At 43.0% G+C, this 23942-nt stretch overlaps 1 protein-coding gene across 1 annotated transcript in view; it reads right to left on the bottom strand.

Moving 5' to 3' along the window:
- Window positions 1-23942, bottom strand: part of RAD51B (RAD51 paralog B) — a 608130-nt gene that overhangs the window by 53364 nt on the left and 530824 nt on the right. Inside the window, exon 9 of the mRNA XM_052646678.1 lies at window positions 1134-1237. Coding sequence (XP_052502638.1) covers window positions 1134-1237 — 104 coding nt within the window. The remainder of the gene's footprint in view (window positions 1-1133; window positions 1238-23942) is intronic.

Below are 23942 nucleotides of genomic sequence, written 5' to 3'. Positions count from 1 at the left end.
TTACCTAATGCAGGTAAAGGGAAACAACTCCCTTCCCACCACTTTCTCCAGAAAGGACCACCATCATGATACTTCATGCCTCTTTCATTAATAACTTGGATTTGTTATATATTTAGCAAGATGGGCAAGTCTGCGTTCTGAATTCTGCCCCATCCAACAAAACAGGATAATCCCCCTGTCTTCTTTCTCCCACTTGTAGAAGAGGTCAAGATGGAGCCTGGTCCACATAGCAGGATAAAGTTGAGGTTGCTGCTGCTGCTAAGTTGCTTCAGTTGTGTCCGACTCTGTGCAACCTCATAGACGGCAGCCCACCAGGCTCCCCCGTCCCTGGGATTCTCCAGGCAAGAACACTAGAGTGGGTTGCCATTTCCTTCTCCAATGCATGAAAGTGAAAAGTGAAAGTGAAGTCGCTCAGTCGTGTCAGGAAAAATAAACTTCCTAATTATGAAACTTTTCACGAAAGGGATCAGACTGTGGTGTTCCTTTCTTTGGAGTGGGAGGGGAAATTAAGAAAGATGTAAAAAGTAACCTTTCTGGATACAGGTGGGGAATTGAGTCCAGGATAGACAGCATTAATAGAGTTCTGAGAGAGTCATTATCCTTTTGGATAATTTCTGGCATCATTCAGTACTTTAACCTACTGGTTTATGAGTTAATGCAAAAGTACCCAGGATCTGGAGAAGAGTGTATTCACTTAGCAGAGTCTTTGTGGCCTAAGGATTTCAAAACATCCTAACCTCAAGAAAAAGCATCATCATTATTTAATTTATACACAAGTTATCTAGCCCTTAACAAATACTAGCTAAGAGAAATGATCATTTATTCACCCTTTAGAGGTAGAGTGTTGGAGATCCCTTAGGGGTAGAAACCTTGGTCACTCACCAAGCTATTGGCAAAAATCAGGGGGCAACGCTCTATTTTTTGTTATTTTTCCCCTTGTGTGTGACTTATCTTCCCAATTTATTAGAACTGCTATTGAGGTAGGCAGGGAGACTGGTTTCTTTACCCACCCTCTGACAGTGTTGGCCCAGGACAGACAGCACGGCCAATGCTTTCAGAAGATGAACACCCAGATTGCTGGTACATCTTGTTCCCTGACCTTGACAGTCAGAGAACATTGTCAAAGCACTCACCTGTCTTCTCTCTGAACCGAGGTACTGGAGAATCAGCCGGGTGTTCACACTGTGACTCCAGGTGTTTCCTAGCGCAGCTGTCAAACAGCTAGATCTAGAAGTGCCTGAAACGAAAAAGAACAAAAGCAGGCTATGGACACCCAGTCTCATCATGCTCTTTCACTTAAGCAAAAGTCCAGTCACTGTTCATTGCTCAGAGAGTACTTGGGAGCCCAGGCCACTACTACAAAAGTTGATGAAGGAAAGAAGGAAGCAAGGGTTTAAGGAATATGAGACTAAAAAGAAAAACCAGCATGGGTTTCCTTCAGCCTCAGTGAAAGTAACCACCACTGGGCTCAGAGATAACAAAGTTATATATCAATAAGAGGTTATAGTGCAAGCCATTGCTAATAATAAATCAGGCTACTCAACACCCACGGCAGAAAGGCATAACTCGACTACACAGAATAAGAGCCAGTTATGAAATGGTTTAATAAAGTTGCAAGACTTTTCCAGCTTGATAAGACTCTTAATTCAGTTTCCCTAATCAATATACAAATGGTGGCATATGTATATAAAATTTCTATGCCTTTCCAACCTGAACATACATGAACCCTGAAGAGGAATCTGGAAGCTCTCATCATTTCATATCTCATTTGTATTAGACATTCTTATCCCAAGAGAAACATTCTCTTACCTTCTAAGACTTTCCTATAAGGGGGAGGATCTGAAGTAAACTTTATCTGACTTTCTAGTCTATACTAAGTTGCATTTCAGCTACCCTCTGACATCTCCAGAGCATCACTGATCTCTCTTGACATAACCAGAAGGAACCCATTCCTGCACTTCTCCCTTCTTCTGTGTTAGCGGCAGGCTTACAAGTCCCATCACTTAGAAGTCAGCACTGACTCTCATCTGGAGCACATTCTGAGGTCTCCTCCAAGTTTCTGTGTTCACTTTGGCCCTGGGCCATGAAATGAGTCTTAGCCTGATGGGGCATAGTGGACTTGTAGTTTACCTTGTGTCCTCAAAATGCTATCTCTTTCCAATGTGGAGACCAAGTACCAAAAGGCTGAAGTCCACTGAATCAGCTAAAACAAAATGAGACCTTGAATGTCTCATTTGTTGCCTGCTCATGGCATCATCTCATGTTCACCCTCTGTGTGAAATAGGAATTGGTCCTCTTTTCTGGTTCACCATCTTTCAGGGTGCTCTGCCAACTCTGCATGGTCTTAAGCTTGTTATTCAGTCACTCAGTCACGTTCAACTCTTTGCAACCCCATGCAAAGCATGCCAGATTTCCCTGTCTTTCACTATAGGGTTTGCTCAAACTCATGTCTATTGAGTCGGTGATGCCATCCAACCATCTCTTCCCCTGTTGCCCCCTTCTCCTCTTACCCTCAATCTTTCCCAGCATCAAGGTCTTTTCCAATGAGTTGGCCCTTTGCATCAGGTGGCCAAAGTATTGGAGCTTCAGCATCAGTCCTTCCGATGAATATTCAGTGTTGATTTCCTTAAGGATTGATTGATTTGATCTCCTTGTTGTCCAAGGGATTCTCAAGAGTCTTCTCCAGCACCACAGTTTGAAAGCATCAATTCCTCAGGCACTCAACCTTCTTTATGGTCCAACTTTCACATCCAAACATGACTACTGGAAAAACCATAGCTTTGACTACATGGACCTTTGTTGGCAAAGTGATGTCTCCACTTTTTAATACGCTCTCTAGGTTTGTCATAGCTTTTCTTCCAAAGAGCAAGCATCTTTTAATTTCATGGCTGCTATCACCATCCACAGTGATTCTGAAGCACAAGAAAAGAAAATCTGTCACAGTTTCCACTTTCTCTCCATCTATTTGCCATGAAGCAATGGGACCAGACATAACGAGCTTAGAGTTTTGAATGTTGAGTTTTAAGGCAGCTTTCCCACTCTCCTCTTTCACCCTCATCAAGAGGCTGTTTAGTTCCTTTTCACTTTCTGCCATTAGAGCGGTATCATGTGCATATCTGAGGTTGTTGATATTTCTCCTGGCAATCTTGATTCCAGCTTGGGACTCCTCCAGTACAGCATTTCACATGATGTACTCTGCATAGAAGTTAAACAAGCAGGGTGACAATATACAGCCTTGACGTATTCCTTTCCCAACTTTTTTTTTTTTGATGTTTTAAAAAAAATGTTCATTTGCACGTTTACTGACCACGTTGATCCTAACCCTGTGCTTAGGGAAAATCCCTGTGATCGCAGCCCTGGTTTCCACAGGGAATCAGGCCCACACTTGGACAGAAGAATGGTAATAAACAGGACCACAAACCCCATCAGGGATGCGAGCACTTGGTGAGAGTGCTTGGTCAGGAGGCACCAGTGGGTTCCCAGTCATGGCTGGAAATCATTGTTCCATGTCCAGTTCTAGCTGTTGCCTCTTGACCTGCATATAGGTTTCTCAGGAGACAGGTAAGGTGGTCTGATACTCCCATCTCTTTAAGAATTTTCCACAGTTTGTTGTGACCCACACAGTCAAAGGCTTTAGCATAGTCAATGAAGCAGAAATAGATGTTTTCCTAGAATTCTCTGGCTTTTCCTATGATCCAATGGATGTTGGCAATTTGATCTCTGGTTCCTCTGCCTTTTATAAATCCAGCTTGTACATCTGGAAGTTCTCGGTTCATGTATTGCTGAAGTCTAGCTTGAAGGATTTTGAGCATCACTTTGCTAATGTGTGAAATGAGCTCAGTTTTGTGGTAGTTTGAACATTCTTTGGCATTGCCTTTCTTTGGGATTGGAATGAAAACTGACCTTTTCCAGTCCTGTGGCCACTGCTGAGTTTTCCAAATTTGCTGACATATTGAATGCAGCACTTTAACAGCATCATCTTTTAGGATTTGAAATAGCTCAGTTGGATTGCCATCACCTTCACTCTCTTTGTTCACAGTGATGCTTCCTAAGGCCCCCTTGACTTTGTACTCCAGGATGTCTGGCTCTAGGTGAGTGATTACACTATTGTGGTCATCTGGGTCGTGAAGATCTTTTTTTGTACAGTTCTTCTGTGTATTCTTGCTACCTCTTCTTAATCTCTTTTGCTTCTGTTAGGTCTTTGCTGCTTTCATCCTTTATTGTGCCCATCCTTGCATTAATGTCCCCTTGGTATCTCTAATTTTCTTGAAGCGATCTCTAGTTTTTCCCATTCTATTGTTTTCCTCTATTTCTTTGCACTGTTCACTTAAGAAGCCTTTCTTATTTCTCCTTCCTATTCTCTGGAACTCTGCATTCAGTTGGGTATATCTTTCTCTTTCTCCCTTGCCTTTTTCTTCTCTTTTCTCAGCTAGTTATAAGGCCTCCTCAGACAACCACTTTGCCTTCTTGCATTTCTTTTTCTTTGGGATGGTTTTGGTCACCGCCTCCTAAACAGTGTAACAAACCTCATCTATAGTTCTTCAGATACTCTGTCTACCAGATCTAATCCCTTTAATCTATTCCTCACCTCCACTGCATATTCATAGGGGATTTGATAACTCCTGGACTCAAATACAGCAACAGATAAATGTGGTTCAGTGGTTCTAGGCTGGAAATGATTCTGTGGGCAATATTGAGGTGTGAGTGCTTATAGTGTCCAGAGGGTAGAGGTCAGGGATGCTGCTAAACACCTTGTGATGCACAGGCCAGTCCACACAACAAAGAATTATCCAGCCCCAGATAAAATAGAGCTGATGGTGAGAAGCCATGGGTTAAAAACACACACACACACACACACACACACACACACACATATTTTTCTCTGGTTCAAGCAGATATAGGAATTGGATATCATCCACACTGGGGCCTCAACAAGCCTGGGGTTTAAGACTGAGGGAGAATTTGGTGAAGGAGAGAATAAAATTTAGGGTGACCTTGGTTCATCATATATACAATTCAAAACACAAACGAATTAATTTGAAAACAAGTAATCTGGACTGTGCTGATCTGACCACACTGCTAACTTCAGGACTAGGTGCTCTGACTGCTTTGTCATCCGCATCTGCATCTCTCTCTGGCCCCATTTCTCTGCATGGATGGTCCCGTAACCTCCTGACTTCTCTGTCTCCATCCTCCTTGGAGTCTTGTCAGCATTTGGTAAAGCTTCTTCCAGCATCCAGTATACTAGCCTCTTTGCTTCTCCTTGTACCAATCATGTTGAGTATTCCTTTTCCTTCTCTGCTTTTCCTTTCTCTCTCTCTCCTTAGTTGTGGGTGGACCCCAGAGAGCTGGTCATGAGCAGTTATTTTCCTAACACCCACATGCCTTCAGTGGCTAGGAAGGTAATGTGTATTAATAAAGAGACCAAGAGTCTGCATCTTAGCTGGTAGAAAGTCTTCACTACCACAGAGAGATGTACTCTCTCCCATTTTTCTTGAAATACGTGGACCTCTCAGTCCATCTTTCATTCCCCCATTTTTGATAGAGACTCATTAACAGAGAAGTATTTTCTGCTATAAGAAAGCCAACACTGCAAGGACAATAGCCACTGATGTTCCTTCACTGAGACAACTCACATGTTGTACCATCCACCCATTTAAAGTGTACAGTTCAATGGTTTTTACTATATTCAGAGTTGATCAACCATCACTACAATCAACTTTGGAACATGTCATCACCCCCAGAAGAAACTCCAGATCTCTTAGCTATAAGCCTCCAGCCCTTCCTTCCTGCCTCGAAGCCCTAGGCAATCATTAATCCACTTTCCGTCTAATATTAAGTGCTAGGAGATGATGGAGAATACTGGAGATGGTGGTGAATTAGACAATTCACCTATGATTTCAAGGGGACAGTCCCCAACCAGCTCCAGCTGCTACTGTCACATGGCAATAAGAGTTTATGGTTAGCCATATCTTTTGATCTTATTTTTAAAACCAATACTTTAAGTACAATCTTCTGACTGGAAAATGCTGGTTTATTTAAAACAATTTTTAAACATGTTAAATGACCCATTCCCACCAAGCTTGCAATGTCTGCTCCATGTGGGATGTCCTCACTGTTGACAAGGATGACACTCCCAGGGGGAATGACTTTAAGTCTCTGTCTTAGTGTCCCACTTACCTCAGCACCTGTCCCTCATTTTCAACTACAAGATCTGCAGGCCTAACATGATGAATTTGGGTACTATAAATTCAGTATCTTCAAATCAAGCTTATATGCTTCCCATATAAATGTACTCCTCCTTCTTTGGCCTTCTAGTCAATCTGATTTGAAACCTTAGTTCCATTTAAAAAATATCTCCCTCTCCTGTGCTTCTCAGTTTCAATAAACTGTGAAGTCAGATTCGTTTCACTGTAAACGTCTCACCTACATCCGTTCGTTCTACCCCAACCTAGATCAGAGGCACATTAGCTTTCACCTAGGAATGGCTGAGGTCACCATGCTGCTCTGAGTTTCTCCCTACGAAAGCATCCTTTATTCTACTGTTTGATTCAGCTGCCCAGGCACACAGCTAAGCGTGTTGCCCTTCCACTTACGAGCAGCAAGCTCAGAAACTTTTGGCGGCCCCCATGTTCTTTTGAAGAGTTCTAAATTCCTAAGATTGGCTCTCTTGCAGCTGTGTCTGACCTGCCTCTGCACACGTCTTCCCTCCATTCCACTTCATAAAGACTCTGCTCCAATGTAATCACTCCTTCCTCGTGTCGCCCACCTCCATGCCCACGCATCATCTTCAATACTCCTTCTTACACGCCCCCTCCCTGGTCATCACAGAAATAATGCCTTCCTCCTTCAAATGCCCACAACACTTTATATTATTCTCTCATGTTGCTGCCATTTTCTATCCTGTGGCATGCTACTTGTGTGCTTTTCTTAGCACCTCTGATGTATATTTCAAGAGGACCAAGTCCAAGTCTGATTTATATTAGTATGCCTGATTCACGAGGTTGAAGACGCAAAGGATGCTTCAGAAACTGTGGTTAAATAGAAAATAAGTTATTACTATTAAACTTTGAGCTATGTTATATATTTGTTTTAGCAGCAGATTTACATTCTTAATCCGATCTTGCTTAAGCAAAAGTTAATAGCTTTACATTTTTCAAGCAAACTCTAGAAGCTTGTGGCTTCGATGCCCACTAAGTGATAAGATGAACCGAGCCTGAATTTGAAAGTTCACCAAGGAAGAGCTACATGTGAATACTAAGGAGTTGCTAATGAGTTAAGCACTCAAAAAAAAAAAAAAAATGTGGTGATACAACTGTAGGTGTTGCCCAGGTCCAAAAGACGTTTTCAGGGGTCAGAGCTATAAATGGCAGTAGTGCCTATTTAAAGAATTCCATGTCCCTAAACAAATGAAAACAGAATTTTAGAAAAGGACCCACATGCTTGGCTGCTTGTCAGACAGGTAAGCTTGGGTCCTTAACCCAGGGCCATGAGCAACAATAACCAGAGAAAATTTTCCAATGGAAACCTTGAGTGGGCAAGCTTAGGGAGCTATATCTTCAGGAGTGTTTACAAATGCTAAGCCACCACAAGAGCAATAACAGCAGGACCTTATATGATAAGGAAATGGGAAATGTTAAACGTTAAACATTAGTTGATAAGGAAAAACAATATTTTAAAAGTATAATACTATAAACTAGGCACTAGGTAAGCCCTTTAAATAAGGAGGGCTTATACCCTGTTTGAGCTTTGTATCTTAGGTACATCTTTTTTGACCCTGAAAAACACTTTATGAGGTAGGTAATATCATCAGCAGAACAGACCAAGGCTATAAGAGATTAAGTAATTCTCCCAAGGTCACATGTTGGTTAATGATAGAGCCAGTGTTCGAAACTAGGCTGAGTCTTTTTTTGTTTGTTTTTTTTTTTTGGTGTATAGTTGATTAATAATGTTGTATGGGTTTCAAGTGTACAGCAAAGTGATTCAGATCTTATCTTTTCCAGATTCTTTTCCTTTACCAAAGTGTTAGTCGCTTAGTCATGTTCAACTCTTTGCCACCCCATGGATCATAGTCCGCCAGGCTCCTCTGTCCATGGGATTTCCCAGGCTAGGATACTGGAGTGGGTTGCCATTTTCTTCTCCAGGGTTTTTTCCCTTACAGGTTATCACAAATATTGAGTTGAGTTCCCTGTGTTATACAGGTAGGACTGGGTCTTCACCACTATTCCAATTAGCTTTCTCTAGGCTTATTATGTAAATCGCTGGCCGCTCTGCCAGCCTGGGGTGGGTGGGGGGGTGGTGGCTGGGCAGGGCCTGAAGAGCCCAGAGGCTTATCTCTGGGAAGACACTGATGGAAGTCTGTTGTGAGCATCTTATCAACTCATCTGAACTTTGTGTGCCACTCAGGCTCTACACTCGGCTTCCTTTGTTCTGATGTACAGCAATAACCCAGGGCAAGGGGTTTCCAGAAAGACGCTACATGTCCTGGCGTGGCAAGTTATTTAACCTCACTCAACTGGACCAGCAACAGGATTCAGGCAAATCAGGTGGCCTGAAACTGACTCTCTCTGGTTGGAGGATTAAAAAATCTGGTCAAGATTGAAAAGTTATTTCACTGAATAGGACTCTGAATATGGAAAAACAATTGAAGAGTGGTTATAGGTGGTGGCATGGCTTGAGAAAGGGAAGTGGGGAAGCTATCAGTTACTATAAATTTGTAATTTTATTTTCAACTAGAAAACTCAGTGGTCTTTAATGTCTTTTGACTTTTAAGCATTCCTGTGTGAGGGCTAGCATAGATGATCATTAATGCTGTTTATAGACAATTTAAGGTAGAGGGAGTCTGCTTATTGGCTTTTCAGAAAAGGTGATTTCCTGCCCAATGACCTAATTGGTCAGGAAACAGCTATGTGAATCTTTTCTAAGCTCATTTTAGCAGAAGGTACAAAAACTGGGGCATTCTCTCCCTCCCTCCTTTTCGATGACTGTGATACTTAGATCTGCCAAGGCAGTATGACTTCATTGTACTAGAATTTGGTTGATTCCAATACAAATAAAAAATCAAATAAGTGAAATGGTTTTTAAAAATATTTTCATTATTGGAGATTTTTCATGGTCACAAGATTGAGCTTATAGAAGTACCTGAGTAAGCTCCAGACAGAAAATCTAATTTATTTACACTGAAGTCAGGTCTCTTTGGGAATCCCTGGTGGCTCATTGGTAAAGAATCTGCCTGCTATGCAGGAGATAGGGGGTTTGATCCCTGGGTTGGGAAGATTCCCAGGAGAAGGAAATGGCAACCTACTCCAGTATTCTTGTCTGGGAAAATCCATGGACAGAGGAGCCTGGCAGGTGACAGTCCATGGGATCATAAAGAGTCGTACATGACTTAAAACTAAACCACCACCACCAGATCTCTTTTAAAAAGACTGAGGGAATAGTCATCCTCTACTGTCTCAGAGACACTTTCAGGTAAGTCAAAGCACACCCTCTCTCCATGATTGCTTATCCATCTGTAAAATGTGAATAATAATTTTTGCCTCCAGGCGACCAAAGGTTCTTGATGACCCTTAGATGAAGATACTTGATATGTATAAATGACAGGAACAATGATGGTCGAACACTGAAGATAAAATTCTAGGGAGAAAAGAAGTTTAATCATCATCTAGTACTTTTTAAAAATTCTTACAATGAGGCAGGCTAGTAAAGCTCAGTAATGAAGTGGTTTAAACAGCAGGATTTGGATTCTGGAATCTCTTTCATGACTACTATCTCTGGATCCATTCCCCTACTCCTTTGGAGTGGGAGTGGTTACGAAGACAAATTTATAAGGCAAGAAGCTCGCTTGCTCTCGCTTGCTCTCCCTCCCTCTCCCTCTCTCCCTCTCTCTCTCTCTCTCCCTCCCTCTCTCTCTCTCTCTCTCTCTCTCTCTCTCTCTCTCTCTCTCTCTCTCTCTCTCTCTCTCTCTCTCTCTCGGCTCTGCACAGAGGGTGTAGTCCTTGTGCAATCAGTCTGGAGGAGGATAAGCAGGTTGCTATGTAGCCTTGATTTCCAAAAAGGTAATGGGCCTCTGGTACCAACCAGTGTCAGTATTGAGGGAGCTTTTAATGAGGAAACTCCTTCTCTAAAAACATTGCAATTTATGACTCCTATGCTAAGCGTTTCTGGGAAGTCAAATGGAATCTCCAGTATATAACATGAAAGTGTGCCCTCTGGCAAGAGGTCAACTTTAAAAGACTAGACTTTTCCATGCTTTAAAAAAAAAAATGTAAACAAAGCAGCAACTCCCAGAATAGGAACTGAGGGGAAGGAGAAGTTTATGGCCCGAGAGGGCTGGCTCCTCTGGACATTAGGTCTCTCCTGCCGCTTTAAATGAAAGACCATTTATTGAGACTAGAAAGAGGAAATTTTAAAAAACAAAAAAGGATGAAAATACAAATGTTTTCAGTACTTAAATAAGTTCAGGGAAGGGGATGGTGTTGTTAACCACTGGAGTTGACATTCTCTTTCTGATCTCTCATCCTCACATCTGAAACATGTTCTATATGATGCATGATGGCATATGGCTGGCTGGAAGACAGGACCCTGGAATTCTATTTCTGACTTAGCTGCGGGCTTTTTGTTTTAAATATTTATTTATTTGGCGGTGTCCGGTCTTAGCTGAGGTGTGGAGGATCTTCGTTGCGCCATGTGGGAACTTCCATTGAGGCGAACAGACTCCAGCTGTGGCACACGGGCTCCAGAGCACGTGGACTCTCTGGCTGTGGTGCACCAGCCTAGCTGCTCTGCGGCATGTGGGATCTTACTTCCCTAGCCAGGGGTGGAACCCGCACCCCTTGCATTGCAAGGCAAATTCTTAACCACTAGACCACCAGGGAAGTCCCTAGCTGTGGGCTTTTAATGAGACCAGGTGGGAGAAGAGAATGATGTAACTGAGAACATCGGAGCAGACCTTGGTAATGACCAGTTAGTTCACTTCTCTGAGCCTCCGTTTCCTCATCCACGACAAGAAGGGGTTGTTCAAAATGATCTCAAAAGTTCCCGCCTGTACAAAGAACTTTGAATCTATGGTATTTTAATGGCAAGAAATTAGTTCCTCATTCTGGACCTTACTTTTTCCAGGAAGTCTGAGACTGCTCTACCCCGGGTGCCGTTTCTCAATGTCTGCGCCCCACCCAGCACTCATCTCAGACTGAAGAGTGCAGATGTGGGCTCCTTTTACTAAGAGCAGATTTCTCCCCAGACTAGGGATTTTCTTAGTCTATCCTACCTACTAAAACCTTTTGATGGGTAAACATGTGTTGGCCAGTGGCCAAATCCCAGCAAACACAACTTCATAAGAACAAAGCTTAAAGATGGGAGTCTGAGTGAGAGAGTAGGGATTAGAAAGGGATTATCATTCATTAAATTCAGTTTCCCCTGTTTAAAACCAGGCCCGTGGAAGTTGCTGAGCTTCAGCATATGTTTTTTTGGTTGTTGTTGTTGTTGGGTCACTCATTTGAAGTGAGGAAGTGACTGAGAATCTTGTTTAGCCTCAATAGAAAGATGAAGAGGGAAATATTTAGATCTTTTTCCCAAGCTTCCCAGAGTAGCCTGAGTTACTTCTGCTAATGGATCGTGAGCTCTTTTGCTATTTGACGCAGAAAGCCAGAATTTCAGCAACCTACACTGAAGAGGCTCTCTATAAAGAGGGAAGACTACAGAGGATAGGGTATTTGAGAATAAGGATTCAAGACGACTGACAAGTTCCATAAGGCCACATGGCAGATGAGAAGGAATTCAAAAAGGAGGGGATATGTGTATACATATAGCAGATTAACTCTGCTGCACAGTATAAACCAACACAACATTGTGAAGCAACTGTACTCCAATAAAAATTAATTTAAATAAAAAGTGACTGAGACAGGCTCAGACATCTGTCCTCCAGCAAAATTAATTTCCCTGGGGGCTTGTGCTTCACTAACTGAACCTGTGAACCAGCTGTATTTCATATATACTCTGCTTCCTTGGGTCTTTACAATTGCCGATGGTCTGTAGGTCAAGTTCCAACGGAAGTGATATTTCTGATCTAGCTCTATAAATAGCACACTGGAAAAAACCCATCAGCTGCATATGGCCCGGGGACCACACACTATCTATTAAGTAAGTAACCACAGTATCTGTGCTGCCATTTTAGACGAGGAAAAAAAAAAATCTCTTGTTATTTATAATCTTCTGAGCCTTGAGATTCTCAAAATACTTTAAAGTTATTAGTCTTCTTTCAAATTTACAAATAAAGGATCTGAGGCATAAAACCACACAATAACTGCCTCAACAGCATCTGCCCACTGAGGAAGACCTTCGGCCTGAGTAAAGAATAAGGTTGCTGCGTTTTGGGATTTCATTCCCAATGTCTCTTGGTGAGGGGTGAAAAAGGTGAATGCAGTCCAGAGTCTTTCCTTGCACAACACACCCAGTCTGGTCCAAGTTTCTGTAAAGCTCATCCCTGAGGAAGGTAAGAAATGTGAAGAAGACAAGATAAGGTGGGATGATCAGAACCTTTGGAATGCCAGGGTTAGAGATGGGGCAATCCTCCACAGCAGAAGGGAGACCTAGAGTTCAGCTAATCACTCGGATAAAGACTGGTTAGGCAGCAGCACAAACCGCTCAAACAAGTCCACTGGTTTTTGTGTGGGGAGGAAATACTTTAAGTTTCCCATAGTCTCAGAGTGGTTCATGGAAACTATAATCCCACCAGAATGCTTTAGAAAATGAAACGGGGGCATTTCAATAAATATATTGGGATGAAAGAGAGAAATCAGGACTGTTCAGGGGCCAACCAAGATGCATGGTTCACCGTACAGAGATATCTTGTAGGAAATGTCCAGAATTGGGATGAGGATTTTCACCCTACAAAACACTGGTCCTTCCAGAACCCATCTCATTTAGGGGATACTGCATAGGGCTTTTATGTTTGCAGTGACAATCGTAAAGGTCCTAAAGGTAGCTAAGAAAACACAGGCCTAAGAAGAACAGAACTAGGGTGTCTGAAAGGAGCAATCTGCCCCACCCAGCTCAGCTTCCATCTTGCTCAGGAGGCCATGACCCTGAACGATTTCTCCAATGACACAGTTTTCCTCCTGCTATCCTCCATTTAAGGAAAAAAAAAAAGATTCTGAATGGTGGCCTCTAGCTAGATCTCCTGACCCTTTGAAAAACTCTTTAACAAAAATAAATTCACTCACTAGAGAAAACACATGCTATCCCTTAAGTAAATGCCAGCAAAATAAAACAAAGGGAAAAAATCCCCAAACTCAAACATTTAAGGAAATTAAAGGCTTTTTCCCCCCCTCTTAATTTAGGTGTCATTCAGTATAAGCCAGGAAGATGGCTTATGTGAAATGGGCTTTCTTTTGCAAAAATGTGTCCCATCTGTTTGCTGTGAATTCCTCAAACTGTGCCCATCAGCCATCTTGGTATGAGTTCTGCTTTTCTACTGTCTTTGTAGAATCTGAGGATATCAGAGCCAGACTGCAGTAAATCTTAGGTATTATATCTGGTCATCATCTCATTTTTTGACCATTCCATTTTCTTTTTCAGGTGACTCTCTTTTCTTGCTGAAGCAGAAGGAATACAGCCAACTTATCCTGATTACTGATTGTTATTGTGGCTCAGTGGTAAAGAACCTGCTTCCCAGTGCAGGAGACGTGGTTCAGTCCCTGGGTCAGGAAGATTCCCTGGAGAAGGAAATAACAACCCACCCTAGTACTCTTGCCTGGGAAATCCCGTGGACAGAGGAGACTGGTGGGCTACAGTCCATGGCGTAGCAAGAGTCGGACCCCATTTAGTAACTAAACAACAACAATAGTCCTGGCTTCTGGAAAAAGATCACCCTCAGATATGTGCATTGCCTTTGGAGAAAGTTGGGAAGGGTAAATAAGTCACATATTTTTTTTCCTTTTCAACATTGCTTGGAATTTACATATTCTTTAAAAGATGATTTCATTTTTTATTTATTTTTTTACTTATTTTGTTTGTTTTTAAAGTGGCATATCACTTATTGGTCACTTTTCCTGGGCAGATTTTAAAACTATGCATGTGTGCTAAGTTGCTTCAGTAGTGTCCAGCTATTTGCAACCCTATGGACTATATAGCGTATCAAGTTCCTCTGTCCATGGGATTCTCCAGGCAAGAATATTGAGAATTTTCTGGTGGATCAGTCAGTAAAGAATCTGCCTGCAATGCAGGAGAACCAGGTTCAATCCCTGGGTCAGGAAGATTCCCTGGAGAAGGGAATGGCTACCCACTCTAGTATTATTGCCTAGAGAATTCCATAAGATAGAGGAGCCTGGTGGGTTACAGTCAAGGTTTATTAAAAACCATGGCAAAGTAATATTTAGTAGCTTTTCATAGCCAAGGAATTAGTCTGGACAATGAGTAAGCCAGGTGACAGCCCATTTGATTAAAGATCGAAAGGATACACTAACAGTCACAGGGTTTGTCTTTGGGAAATCAGCTTACAGGGCAAACCCAGGACCAGGAGACAGAGTCTTTTCCCAAGGCCGCAGCTGATGCAGAATTTGGTCCAGGTAAGTCTGCTTTTGCTTCAGGCTGACAATGGATCACTGGCTCTTTGCAAGTAATAAGGAGAGAATGAGGGAAAATGCTGTTGTTTATCAGGAAATATGTTTCTGAAAAATACTCCTATGAAAACAGCAGTGGCTTAAAAAAGATCATCAGTGTAGAAAGACATTTCAACTGAATACAATGTGTTATCCTGAACTGGCTCTTGGATCAGAAAAAAAAATTGCTGTGAATGACATTATTAGGACACCTGGCAAAGTTTGAATATGGCTGGTATATTAGATAATGGTATTATATCAGCACTAATATCCTGGGTGAGATCACTGTATTGTGGTTATGTCAGAGATGTTCTTGTTCTTAAAAGAAAAGTGCTGAAGTATTTGGAGATGAAGGGTCATGATGTCTAAAAGTTACTCTAAAATGGTTCAGCAAAGATAACAATAATAAATTAATATTATAAAAAAATAGACAACAGTAATATGAAAGAAATCAAATGAATAGGGTAAAATGTTAATGATTTAGGGGAAGGATATGTAGGAGTTCATTATACTTTCCTTGGAACTTTTTTGTAGGTTTGAATTCTTTTTCTACCGAAAAAAAAAAAAAAAATAGCGTGAAAATATAGGCTGGCCTACCCTATGAGAAGACCTGGGTAACTAATATGAAATCAGGATATAGGACTAGATCTCTGGTGAAATAACTAAAGGCATTATTTCATATGTGTGTTTCTGCAGCAGAATCACCTAAACCAGGTAAATCACTCTAAAAAATGCAGAATCCTCGACCCCCATACCAAATCTAGTGAGTCAGGATCTCCGAGCGGTCATTGCCCAGAGGACTGCATTTTCAAAATGCTCTCCCAGATCATTCGTTTGAAAACAAAATTACATATTAGGCATTTGTTGTTTTGGTTTTTAACTGTAGGTTTCTCAGACTCATGGACAGTCTATGGAGCAAATGTTATGAAAATCTCTACCTAAATACCCCATGATGCAGCTTTTCATCATGAAAGGCAGTATTCTGGTGAATGCCCTTTGGTCTGTTTTCCAAGGAGGGTAGAGAAGAGATGTAAATGCTCTTTAGAAATTCCATAATTCATCCGGTTAGACTGCTTGTCAGAAGAATCACCCAAGACCCTAATTCAGAAAGTGAAGGAGGGGCAGCTGACTGCCTGGGGCATGAAACAGGATGGGGCGAGCAAAGGGGCCCAGGTCCCCACGCAGGCAGAGACCCTCAGTAAGGTCCTCAGTCAGGCTCCCTGACCACCATTTCTTCCAGAGGCCAAACACAGCTCAGCTTTCAGAGTTCAAGCTCCCTGCTTTGTTTCTTCAGTGAGAACAGAAACAGAAAATAAAGAGAATAAAATGGGATTGGAGACAGATGCCCTGAGGTGCTTGGAAAACTCCAGGGAACATAGGTGCATCCTGTGAATCCAAGTTAAAGTGCATTAATACATACTGCTTCCTTCAAAGCGGCTACATCGGTATAATCATTATTCCCATTTCACAGAACAAAGAAGTGACCTGACTCCTGAAACCCACCTAGTCAGAGCCAGAGCTGGGGCCCAAGCCCAGGTATTCTGCAACTTCCTGCTGTCCCAGTGGCTTCCCTTTGGGCATCTGAGAGCACATCATCGTGGGGAATGCTTCTAATTATCACCTTGCCCAGAGTGCGAAGATTTATTGTTATGCTTTCCTCCAGCCCCATCTTAAGCACCCCTTTGGGAAGTAGAGTGATCATGACAGAATTCAGGATATTTTCATGCTTGGGAGGGAATGGAATGCTGGCATCACATATGTTTGTTGCCCCTGAAGGCTCTAAGAAGGGGGCGGGGTGGGGGGGGGCAGATTGTTGAATCCTTGGTGAGGCCATCTCAGAACGCACAGCACCCTGAGTTTTACACAAGAACCCCAAAGGTTCTTCAGGTTTCTTTCCCACACTGGTGAACTCAGCTTGGCTGCTGAGTTCCTTCAGTTCAGCCTGTGTCTCCCTGACATTTGGAGCGGGGCTTCCTGAGTCAAGGCTAGGATAGAAGCAACTGCACGTCTCCTATTTTGCGATGTGCATACACATGCACGCACACAAGGGCTACCCCATGCCTGTCATACCAACACAAGGCTCAAAATAAATTGCAGCCGCCGAGGAAGGGAAAATCCCATTTGTGACAGGAACTCACAGTGGCCCCCAGATCACAAGTTGTAAGGTCCGAACCACGTGCAGACCGCTAGGATGTAGGGGCTCTTAGGCAATGGAGATGACCTTGCTTTAACTTCCTCAAGTGTTCCTCCAAGAAAGTGTCCCAGTCCTTGGCGCAGCACAGCTTTCCAGGCAGCAGGCTCATGAAGGGAAAGGGAACTGATGAACCGAATGTGCTGATGCTAACAGGGTTATTTTAATCGGGGGAACTGGTTTTGGTGGCAGCAGGCTGTCAGTCCACATCTTCAAACCATGAGTTGTTAAGCAAGGCAATTTCCTTCTTCCTTGAAGGCCACTGTTTATCTATGGGCTGGAACTATGGGTTTACTGAAAATGGCCAGTTTCAGCAAAATGACCAAGACGACTGGGTTGGTGTAATTTGTCTCCCATCTCGGAGGTCAGCTGATATAAGGCATTACGGGTAAAGGACTACCAGGTAACATTTTTGGGGATGATTAGTACTTTCTGAGCAGTAGGCTCAATACCTTACCTACATTATCTCTATGAAGGAGATGTCATTATGATGCCAATTTTCTAGAGAAGGAAGCTGATCAACAGGGAGAGTCAGTGATTACCGGAGGTTGCTCAGCAAGTGGCAGAGTAAGGACTTGATCCCAGGTGTCTAACTAGTCACTTCAGCCATTTAGAAGGTTCCATAAGAATGACCACTCATTTCCCTCTCTGGAAGAGAAAACTCATAGGGCTGCCTTACCCCATTTTCTAAATATTCTACTCATTTTCTTGTCCATGTTAAACTATAATATTTAATGTCTTATTCAGAGTCATCTGTGCCTGACTAGAAAAGCATATTTGATTAGCGTTCTCTCCCTGTTGTCGGGAAACTCTTAGTCATATGATAGGTTTCTCGAAACTGATACCAAAGAAAAATAAATCTCCAGATTCTGTAGCTTTTCAACTGAAAATATGTCAAATAACCTGAGTTGCCAAAATCATGACTGGCTTTCCTTCTGTGACTACAATCTCCACATCTGGTTCACCTTCTTTGCCAGAAGAACATTATCATATGTCTTTTTTGTATATCTTAGGATGTTGCTCTGTTTTATGACATTGCCAAGTGGAATTGCTATGTTAATCATCGTTACAATCCCATTGATAATTGCATTAGTGCTTTTCTCAATGTTAACTGCACAATAAAAAATTAAGCAGCAGAAGGCAAGTGTGGGAGAGTCAGAAGAGACCCACAGGAGCCAACTAGCCCATTTTCTCATCTGTACTGCATTGCAGATATTACTATAGTTGTGAGATGCATGGCGAGATAGCAACCACAGTTATCATTTACCCATACCTACTATGTGCCAGATGTGATTCCAGGCGCTTTACATGATAAAAAATCTCTTAATCATCTCAACAATATGAAGCTGGATGCTATTACTGCCCTCATTTGACAGATGATGAAACTGTGCTCACATCTGTACAGCTAGTAAGTGGTGGAGAGGATTCAAACCCTCACAGTCCAGCCCCAGGGTCTGTTCCAGCCTTGCCCATGATTCTGACAGGCAGTCCAGGCTGGGAGTCCATGTTCTAGCTGACCTCCCATGGCAGCAGCTGAGTCTGATCCCAGCAGTGGATTATTCTAACATCCATAGTCAAGGATGGTCCATAAAGTTTTCATGACATTACCATAGACACATCTTGTTTATGAAACAGCGTCACAGTACAAATACAAGAGTCACGTATTAAGCATTTTTTTTTTTTTTGGAGTAGATTTGTATCAGCATTTTAAGATTTTATCACTATCGGTCTTAAGGAAAGTGACATACCTAAGGTGACACACTTAGTCATAGGTCAGTACTGAGACAAACACTCCTTCCTATGTCCTAGAACCTCAGGACCTAGTGCTTTTCTTAGACAACATCGGCCTCCTGTCTGACCAAGCATCTTTGTAAGTGGACACAGCTCTACAGGACCATAGGGAACACAGCACCAGCTTCGCAGCAGCCTGCCTCTAGATTAAAAACAACACAAGACACGTGGACTTATAAAAGAAAATACATACCAACAGCACAATAGAAACAACAAAAATAATAATAAAATAAATGGTGGAAATACCTCGAGGGTATAAAAATTTCTTTAAACTGATCATCAAGTTCCTTCTTGAAAAAGGCAAGTGCCTGCCAGCAGGAACCTAACACTGATTATTATTCTGTGTTCTCTTTCTGCATGACTGAAAGGTTTTCCAATTCCCATCCCTATCAAAAGAATAGCTCCCCCCATCCGAGACAATCACAAAGTTTAAAAGCAGCTAACTCTCACTTCAAAAAAAATTTTTTTTTAATAAAAACTCCAAAACCCATAGGGGTTGTAAAACAGCTTTGTGTGGAAGAAGGGCAAGTTTTCTCTTCAGAGAAGCTCATTTCATAGGGTTGGGCAAAGAGAGAGATGATGATGGGGTAGGGGGCGGGGAAGGGTGGGAACGCAGAAGAAGGGGAGGCGGGCGAGGAGGAGATAAAGGAGGAAGAATCCCTGGCTTTAAAAAGCAACATTGTCCAGAGAGGTGAAAGGGAACAGATGGCCGTGGAGAATGTGGCCCTCAAAGCCCCAAAGAAAGGGGCGATGCTGACAGATCTTGCTGTTTCCCATTGACGCCTGAATGTTCTAGTGTGGGGAGCCGAGGCCAGTGGAGGGGGGGAAACAGACCTCTGTTCCCAGCGGCTATCACTGAGAAAAAAAGCAGGCGGGGGGCGGGGAGGGCAAGCAGCTGTGGCCGCAGAGGGCAGGACGGCTGCGGGGGCGTGCGGGTTTCCACAGCCTTCTCTTTTGGCCCGGCCAGGAAAGGTCAGCCCAGCACTGGTCTTTGCCCTGGCAGAGGTGAAGGAAAGGACAGTGGCTGGGGCCCAGTGTCTCAGCATCCTCCCCCACCCCCAAAGGCACTGGGGGAGGCCTGCCCGGGACCAAATAGATACCTTGGGAGAGGGAAATGAAGAAAATATTCCAAATGCTTTTAGAGGATTGAAACTACAGTAAACAAGAAATCTAGGTCTTTGAAAGAGATCAGAGAATCTTGCCAAGTAAATCCCGTATGATTTCAAGGAGTCTCAGGGCAGAGAAGATTTGCTGAGGAAATCCAGCAGGAGTTGGGGGACAGACTCAGGAAGGAGCCCAGAGATCTGAATCTGCCCCCAAAGAGGCACCAAATTCTGAGTGGGGCTTCGCTGGACACAGTGGGATGACAGGAGGAGAGAAGGCACCTTTGGCACCCAGGGTGTGTTCGCAAGTGTGTGTGTGTGTGCGCGCGCGTGTGTGTGTGTATCTGTGTGTGTGTGTGTGTATCTGTGTGTGTGTGTGTGTGTGTGTGTGTCTGGGTGTGTGTGTGCGTGTGTGTGTGAGACAGGCACCAGGATGGGGTTGCTGGTGGGCTCACTGCTGGTGGATGTCAGGAGACTCACAAGTCACCATGGAGCGACGTTGGTATAGGCACCTCTGGTCTCCTGGGAGTGCATATACCCCTGCATATGCAGGCCTGGATGATTGGTTCAAGGAGCTAAGGGTTTGTGGAAGCAGCGATTGCAAAAAGGCCCATAAACTTCAGGGCACAAAGATGCATCCATCAGTATACTTTCCTTAATCCTTAATATAACTCTGATCAAGAAAATTTCTGTTCCAAATGACCCCTTGAACTCTCCCTACAGCCCCAAGAGGATGATGAAAGAATTCAGCCCTACTCCTACCCAATGAGGAGGGAGCCACATTCTTCTTGGCTCACTGTCCTGTTGGCCCACAGAGACCTGCACAAGCTCAAAACATTTCTCTGGTTTTGATTTGCCTCTCTCTTCTGCCCTGACTCAGAAAATGAGAGAGAACTGAACTCAGGCCTAAGGATCTTGAGACAGTGGGGCATGAGTTTGGGGAAACAGACCAGAATCATTATTTGGAAACATTCCTACACATCTTAGACCCCCACAAATACCTCTCATCTAACCCCCAATGGGAATTGTTTAGTCACAGTGTCCAACTCTTTGCAACTCCATGGACTGTAGCCCACCAGGCTCCTCTGTCTGTAAGATTTCCCAAGCAAGAATCCTGGAGTGGGTTGCCATTTCTTCCTCCAAAGGGATCTTCCCAACCTAGGGATCGAACCCGTGTCTCCTGCATTGGCAGGTGGATTCTTTACACTGAACCACCAGAAAGCCCTCAGTTGGGAGTAAGAGAAGTTAAAAGGTGGCTCTAAATATATTTAGTGACCTGGCACATTCATCTTAACCTGGGCTCGGTCTCCATTTCCCCAGGAAAGAGGATGTGGCAATGGCTGTCAAGCCATATTGCACTGTGCATACACTGAGTTACTGAGAAAATTCCCATGGAGGAGTGTAATAAAAAAAGATCAACCATGATGAAGACTTTGCTTTTTTATTTCCCAGCTTCATCCAAATTGCTCCCCAGGCGCTTTAGATTTAGAAAGCTCCACTAATCAACCTTATAAACAGCAGCCCAGCCACTACACAGAAATGACTTTGTATAGTTCCTAAGTGAATTTACCCCTGGGGATAGAAGATGCCCAAGGCTTTAACAATTACAACAGAACACAGCCTCAGGAGGAGAATAGAAGACAAGTATGCTTTGACATCCCAATTGAAACTCCAGGCTGAATCCAACATAGAAGAATGTAATTACCTTTCCTAGTTTGACGGTCCACTAAAGAAACTGGAGAAGTGGAATACCTATTAGGTCCCCACTAATCCTCCTCCTAAATTCAAAGCAGGGTCAGTCCCTGGAATTCATTTCTGGGTATTCTTACTCTCTGCTATTGTTAAACAGCTCAATTGATAAGTGCTTGCAGCTAATAATGCTTTCTACTGAGCCCACCCCCTCCTCTTTCCCAGCCGCTCAAAGCACTTTACAAATATCACCTCATTATTCTTTACAACACTCAAGTGAGCCTGATAGGTGGAAAGGTTCATTATCTTCTCCTTACCAATAGGGGAAATAGACAAAGGAAGAAGTGACTCATTTGAGCCAACAAAGCAGGGGCAGAACTGGAACTAAAACTCAGCCGTCTTCTAACGGGACATGTCCTATGTCAGTCTGGAAAGCTGTTTTGCTGATGGGGCAGGATTTTCTGGCCGTGGGCAGTGTTGTAATCAACAGGTCCACAGAACTGCGGTTCTGGCTGGAGGAAGGAGGACAGGAGTCGACTGGGGAAGCCCCACGGGGGTGGTCCTAACTGATTTGGATAAGTCACTTCACCTGATTTTCAATGTCCTCCACGAGAAAATGAGGGGTTTCCGTGAGAGGATCTTTAAGGTTCCTTCCAGCTCGCTGGGTTTCCCTGGTGGCTCAGACAGTAAAGAATCCTCCTGCAATGCAGGAGACCTGGGTTTGATCCCCACATCAGGAAGATCCCCTAGAGAAGGAAATGGCAACCCATGCCAGTATTCTTGCCTGAAGAATTCCAAGGACAGAGGAGCCTGGTGGGCTACAGTCCAGGGGATCGCAAAGAGTCGGACACAACTGAGTAATTAGCACTTTTACTTTTCTTTCCAGCTCCTTAGGTCATGAGTGGAGTGAGAATTTCAAAAGAGGGCCTCTATGTTTCACCAGCAACTTGTGACAATCTGAGCTTCATTTCACTTGTAAGCCTGAGATAGCACCCTTGTCTCTTCATAGAGCCTCTGTGTCATCCAATATCCTTCCAAATGACAGTGGCATCAAATCAGTCTTCCAGGTGGGAGGTGCGAGAGGCAGTCCTGGAACATCAAGGCTAAGGACTAAAGAGATGGAGGGAGGCAGGGAACAGGAAGAAGCCTGGAAGGATTATCAAAAAAAGAATTGGCAAACAACATTTCGAGTTTGCCCAGGGCTTACCGAGGGATACTCCTTACATTCCAAGGAACCTATGACAAGTCGTTCAAAGTTTAAGAAGGCTCCAAGGAAATAGCATTTGCTTTAGTTTTTCTAAATACAGGGTTCATTTGCCAACTCTAAAAGCCATGTGAACAACGCCCTCAATGTACCCTGCAGTGGTGGTTTTCCATTTAAAGAGAATTTCATTTTAATGAAATAACACTGGTGTGCCTTCAAGTTAATTAAAACGGGATTTTACAGGTGGGTTCATAGTTTATAATTTGTGTTGCTTGAGCCAGATATGTCTAAGCATTTAGAAAACCTGAAGTATTTTCTCTCTCTGATCTTTTATACTTTCTTTTCAAGAATGATGCTTTGATACTCTTTGTCACAAAGAGGGTTGGAGAAACAGGACTTTTAGTAAAATCAACATTTGTTTGCAGGAGAAGCAGCCCCCGCAACCAGAATAATGACCTTGGAAAGAATCTTGGGTGATGGGCTGATTACAACGACTGGATATAAAGGACTGACTGTGTAGCCGCCAGAAAGAAACACATTTTTGTAATATCTCAGTTGTTTCTATTGGCCTGGCCTTCCTTGCATTCACCATGGGAACTGAGTCAACAAGTTTGCTTGCTTTTATTTCACTGATTGCAGCACATTCTTTTTTTTTTTCCCCTCCACATACAGGGAAAAAAGAGTAAAGAACAAATGAAAGTCAAAGACTTGATGATCCAAAAAAAAGATGGGTATAATTTTATTTATCTTCAAATCCAGCTGCAAAAGTGACTAGCTGCAAGCTTTATTCCATCTGCTCTCTCTGAGGACCTCAGCCTGACCTTGTGGAACCTTCTTTCTGGGAAGTTAAAGAATTTCCAGGATTAGCTCAAGCCTGGAGGCTGCCAACTGTGACAATCTACAAAGCCCTCTTAGGTAATGATTCAGACGCCACTTCTGCTCAAGGCCAAGATGGTCCCTGATGAACTGGAAATATTCTAATTTCCTGGACCTAGACCATAAAGCAAACTGACCCCGGAAGAATTACCGAAGAGAAGTCCAATATGTCTGCATACTAAAGCCTAAACAACAGATATATCTGTGACAACAGAAATGTAATTGAACTTGAAAAGCAGGAATTAAGAGGTCATCAGAATTAAATTTAAAAAATAATACTAGAAGGGAGGGGAGGAGGAAGGGAGGGAGGGAAAGAGGGAGGGAGGAGAGAGGGAGAGAAAGAAAGCTTTATAAATTTAATAGCAATTGATCTTCATCACCTGAGTCTGGATGAAGGCATTTTCTGAATATCTCCTGAACTGAACGTTTGAATTCTCCAGAAGGTCAAGTTTCCAGTGCCAAGCAGATAAAAAGCCAAATATCTCTCA

This window comes from Budorcas taxicolor, chromosome 10 (assembly GCF_023091745.1).
Source record: "Budorcas taxicolor isolate Tak-1 chromosome 10, Takin1.1, whole genome shotgun sequence".
Classification (NCBI taxonomy): domain Eukaryota; kingdom Metazoa; phylum Chordata; class Mammalia; order Artiodactyla; family Bovidae; genus Budorcas; species Budorcas taxicolor.
Note: the sequence above shows the minus strand (reverse complement) of the source record. Positions and strands in the feature narration are given on the sequence as shown.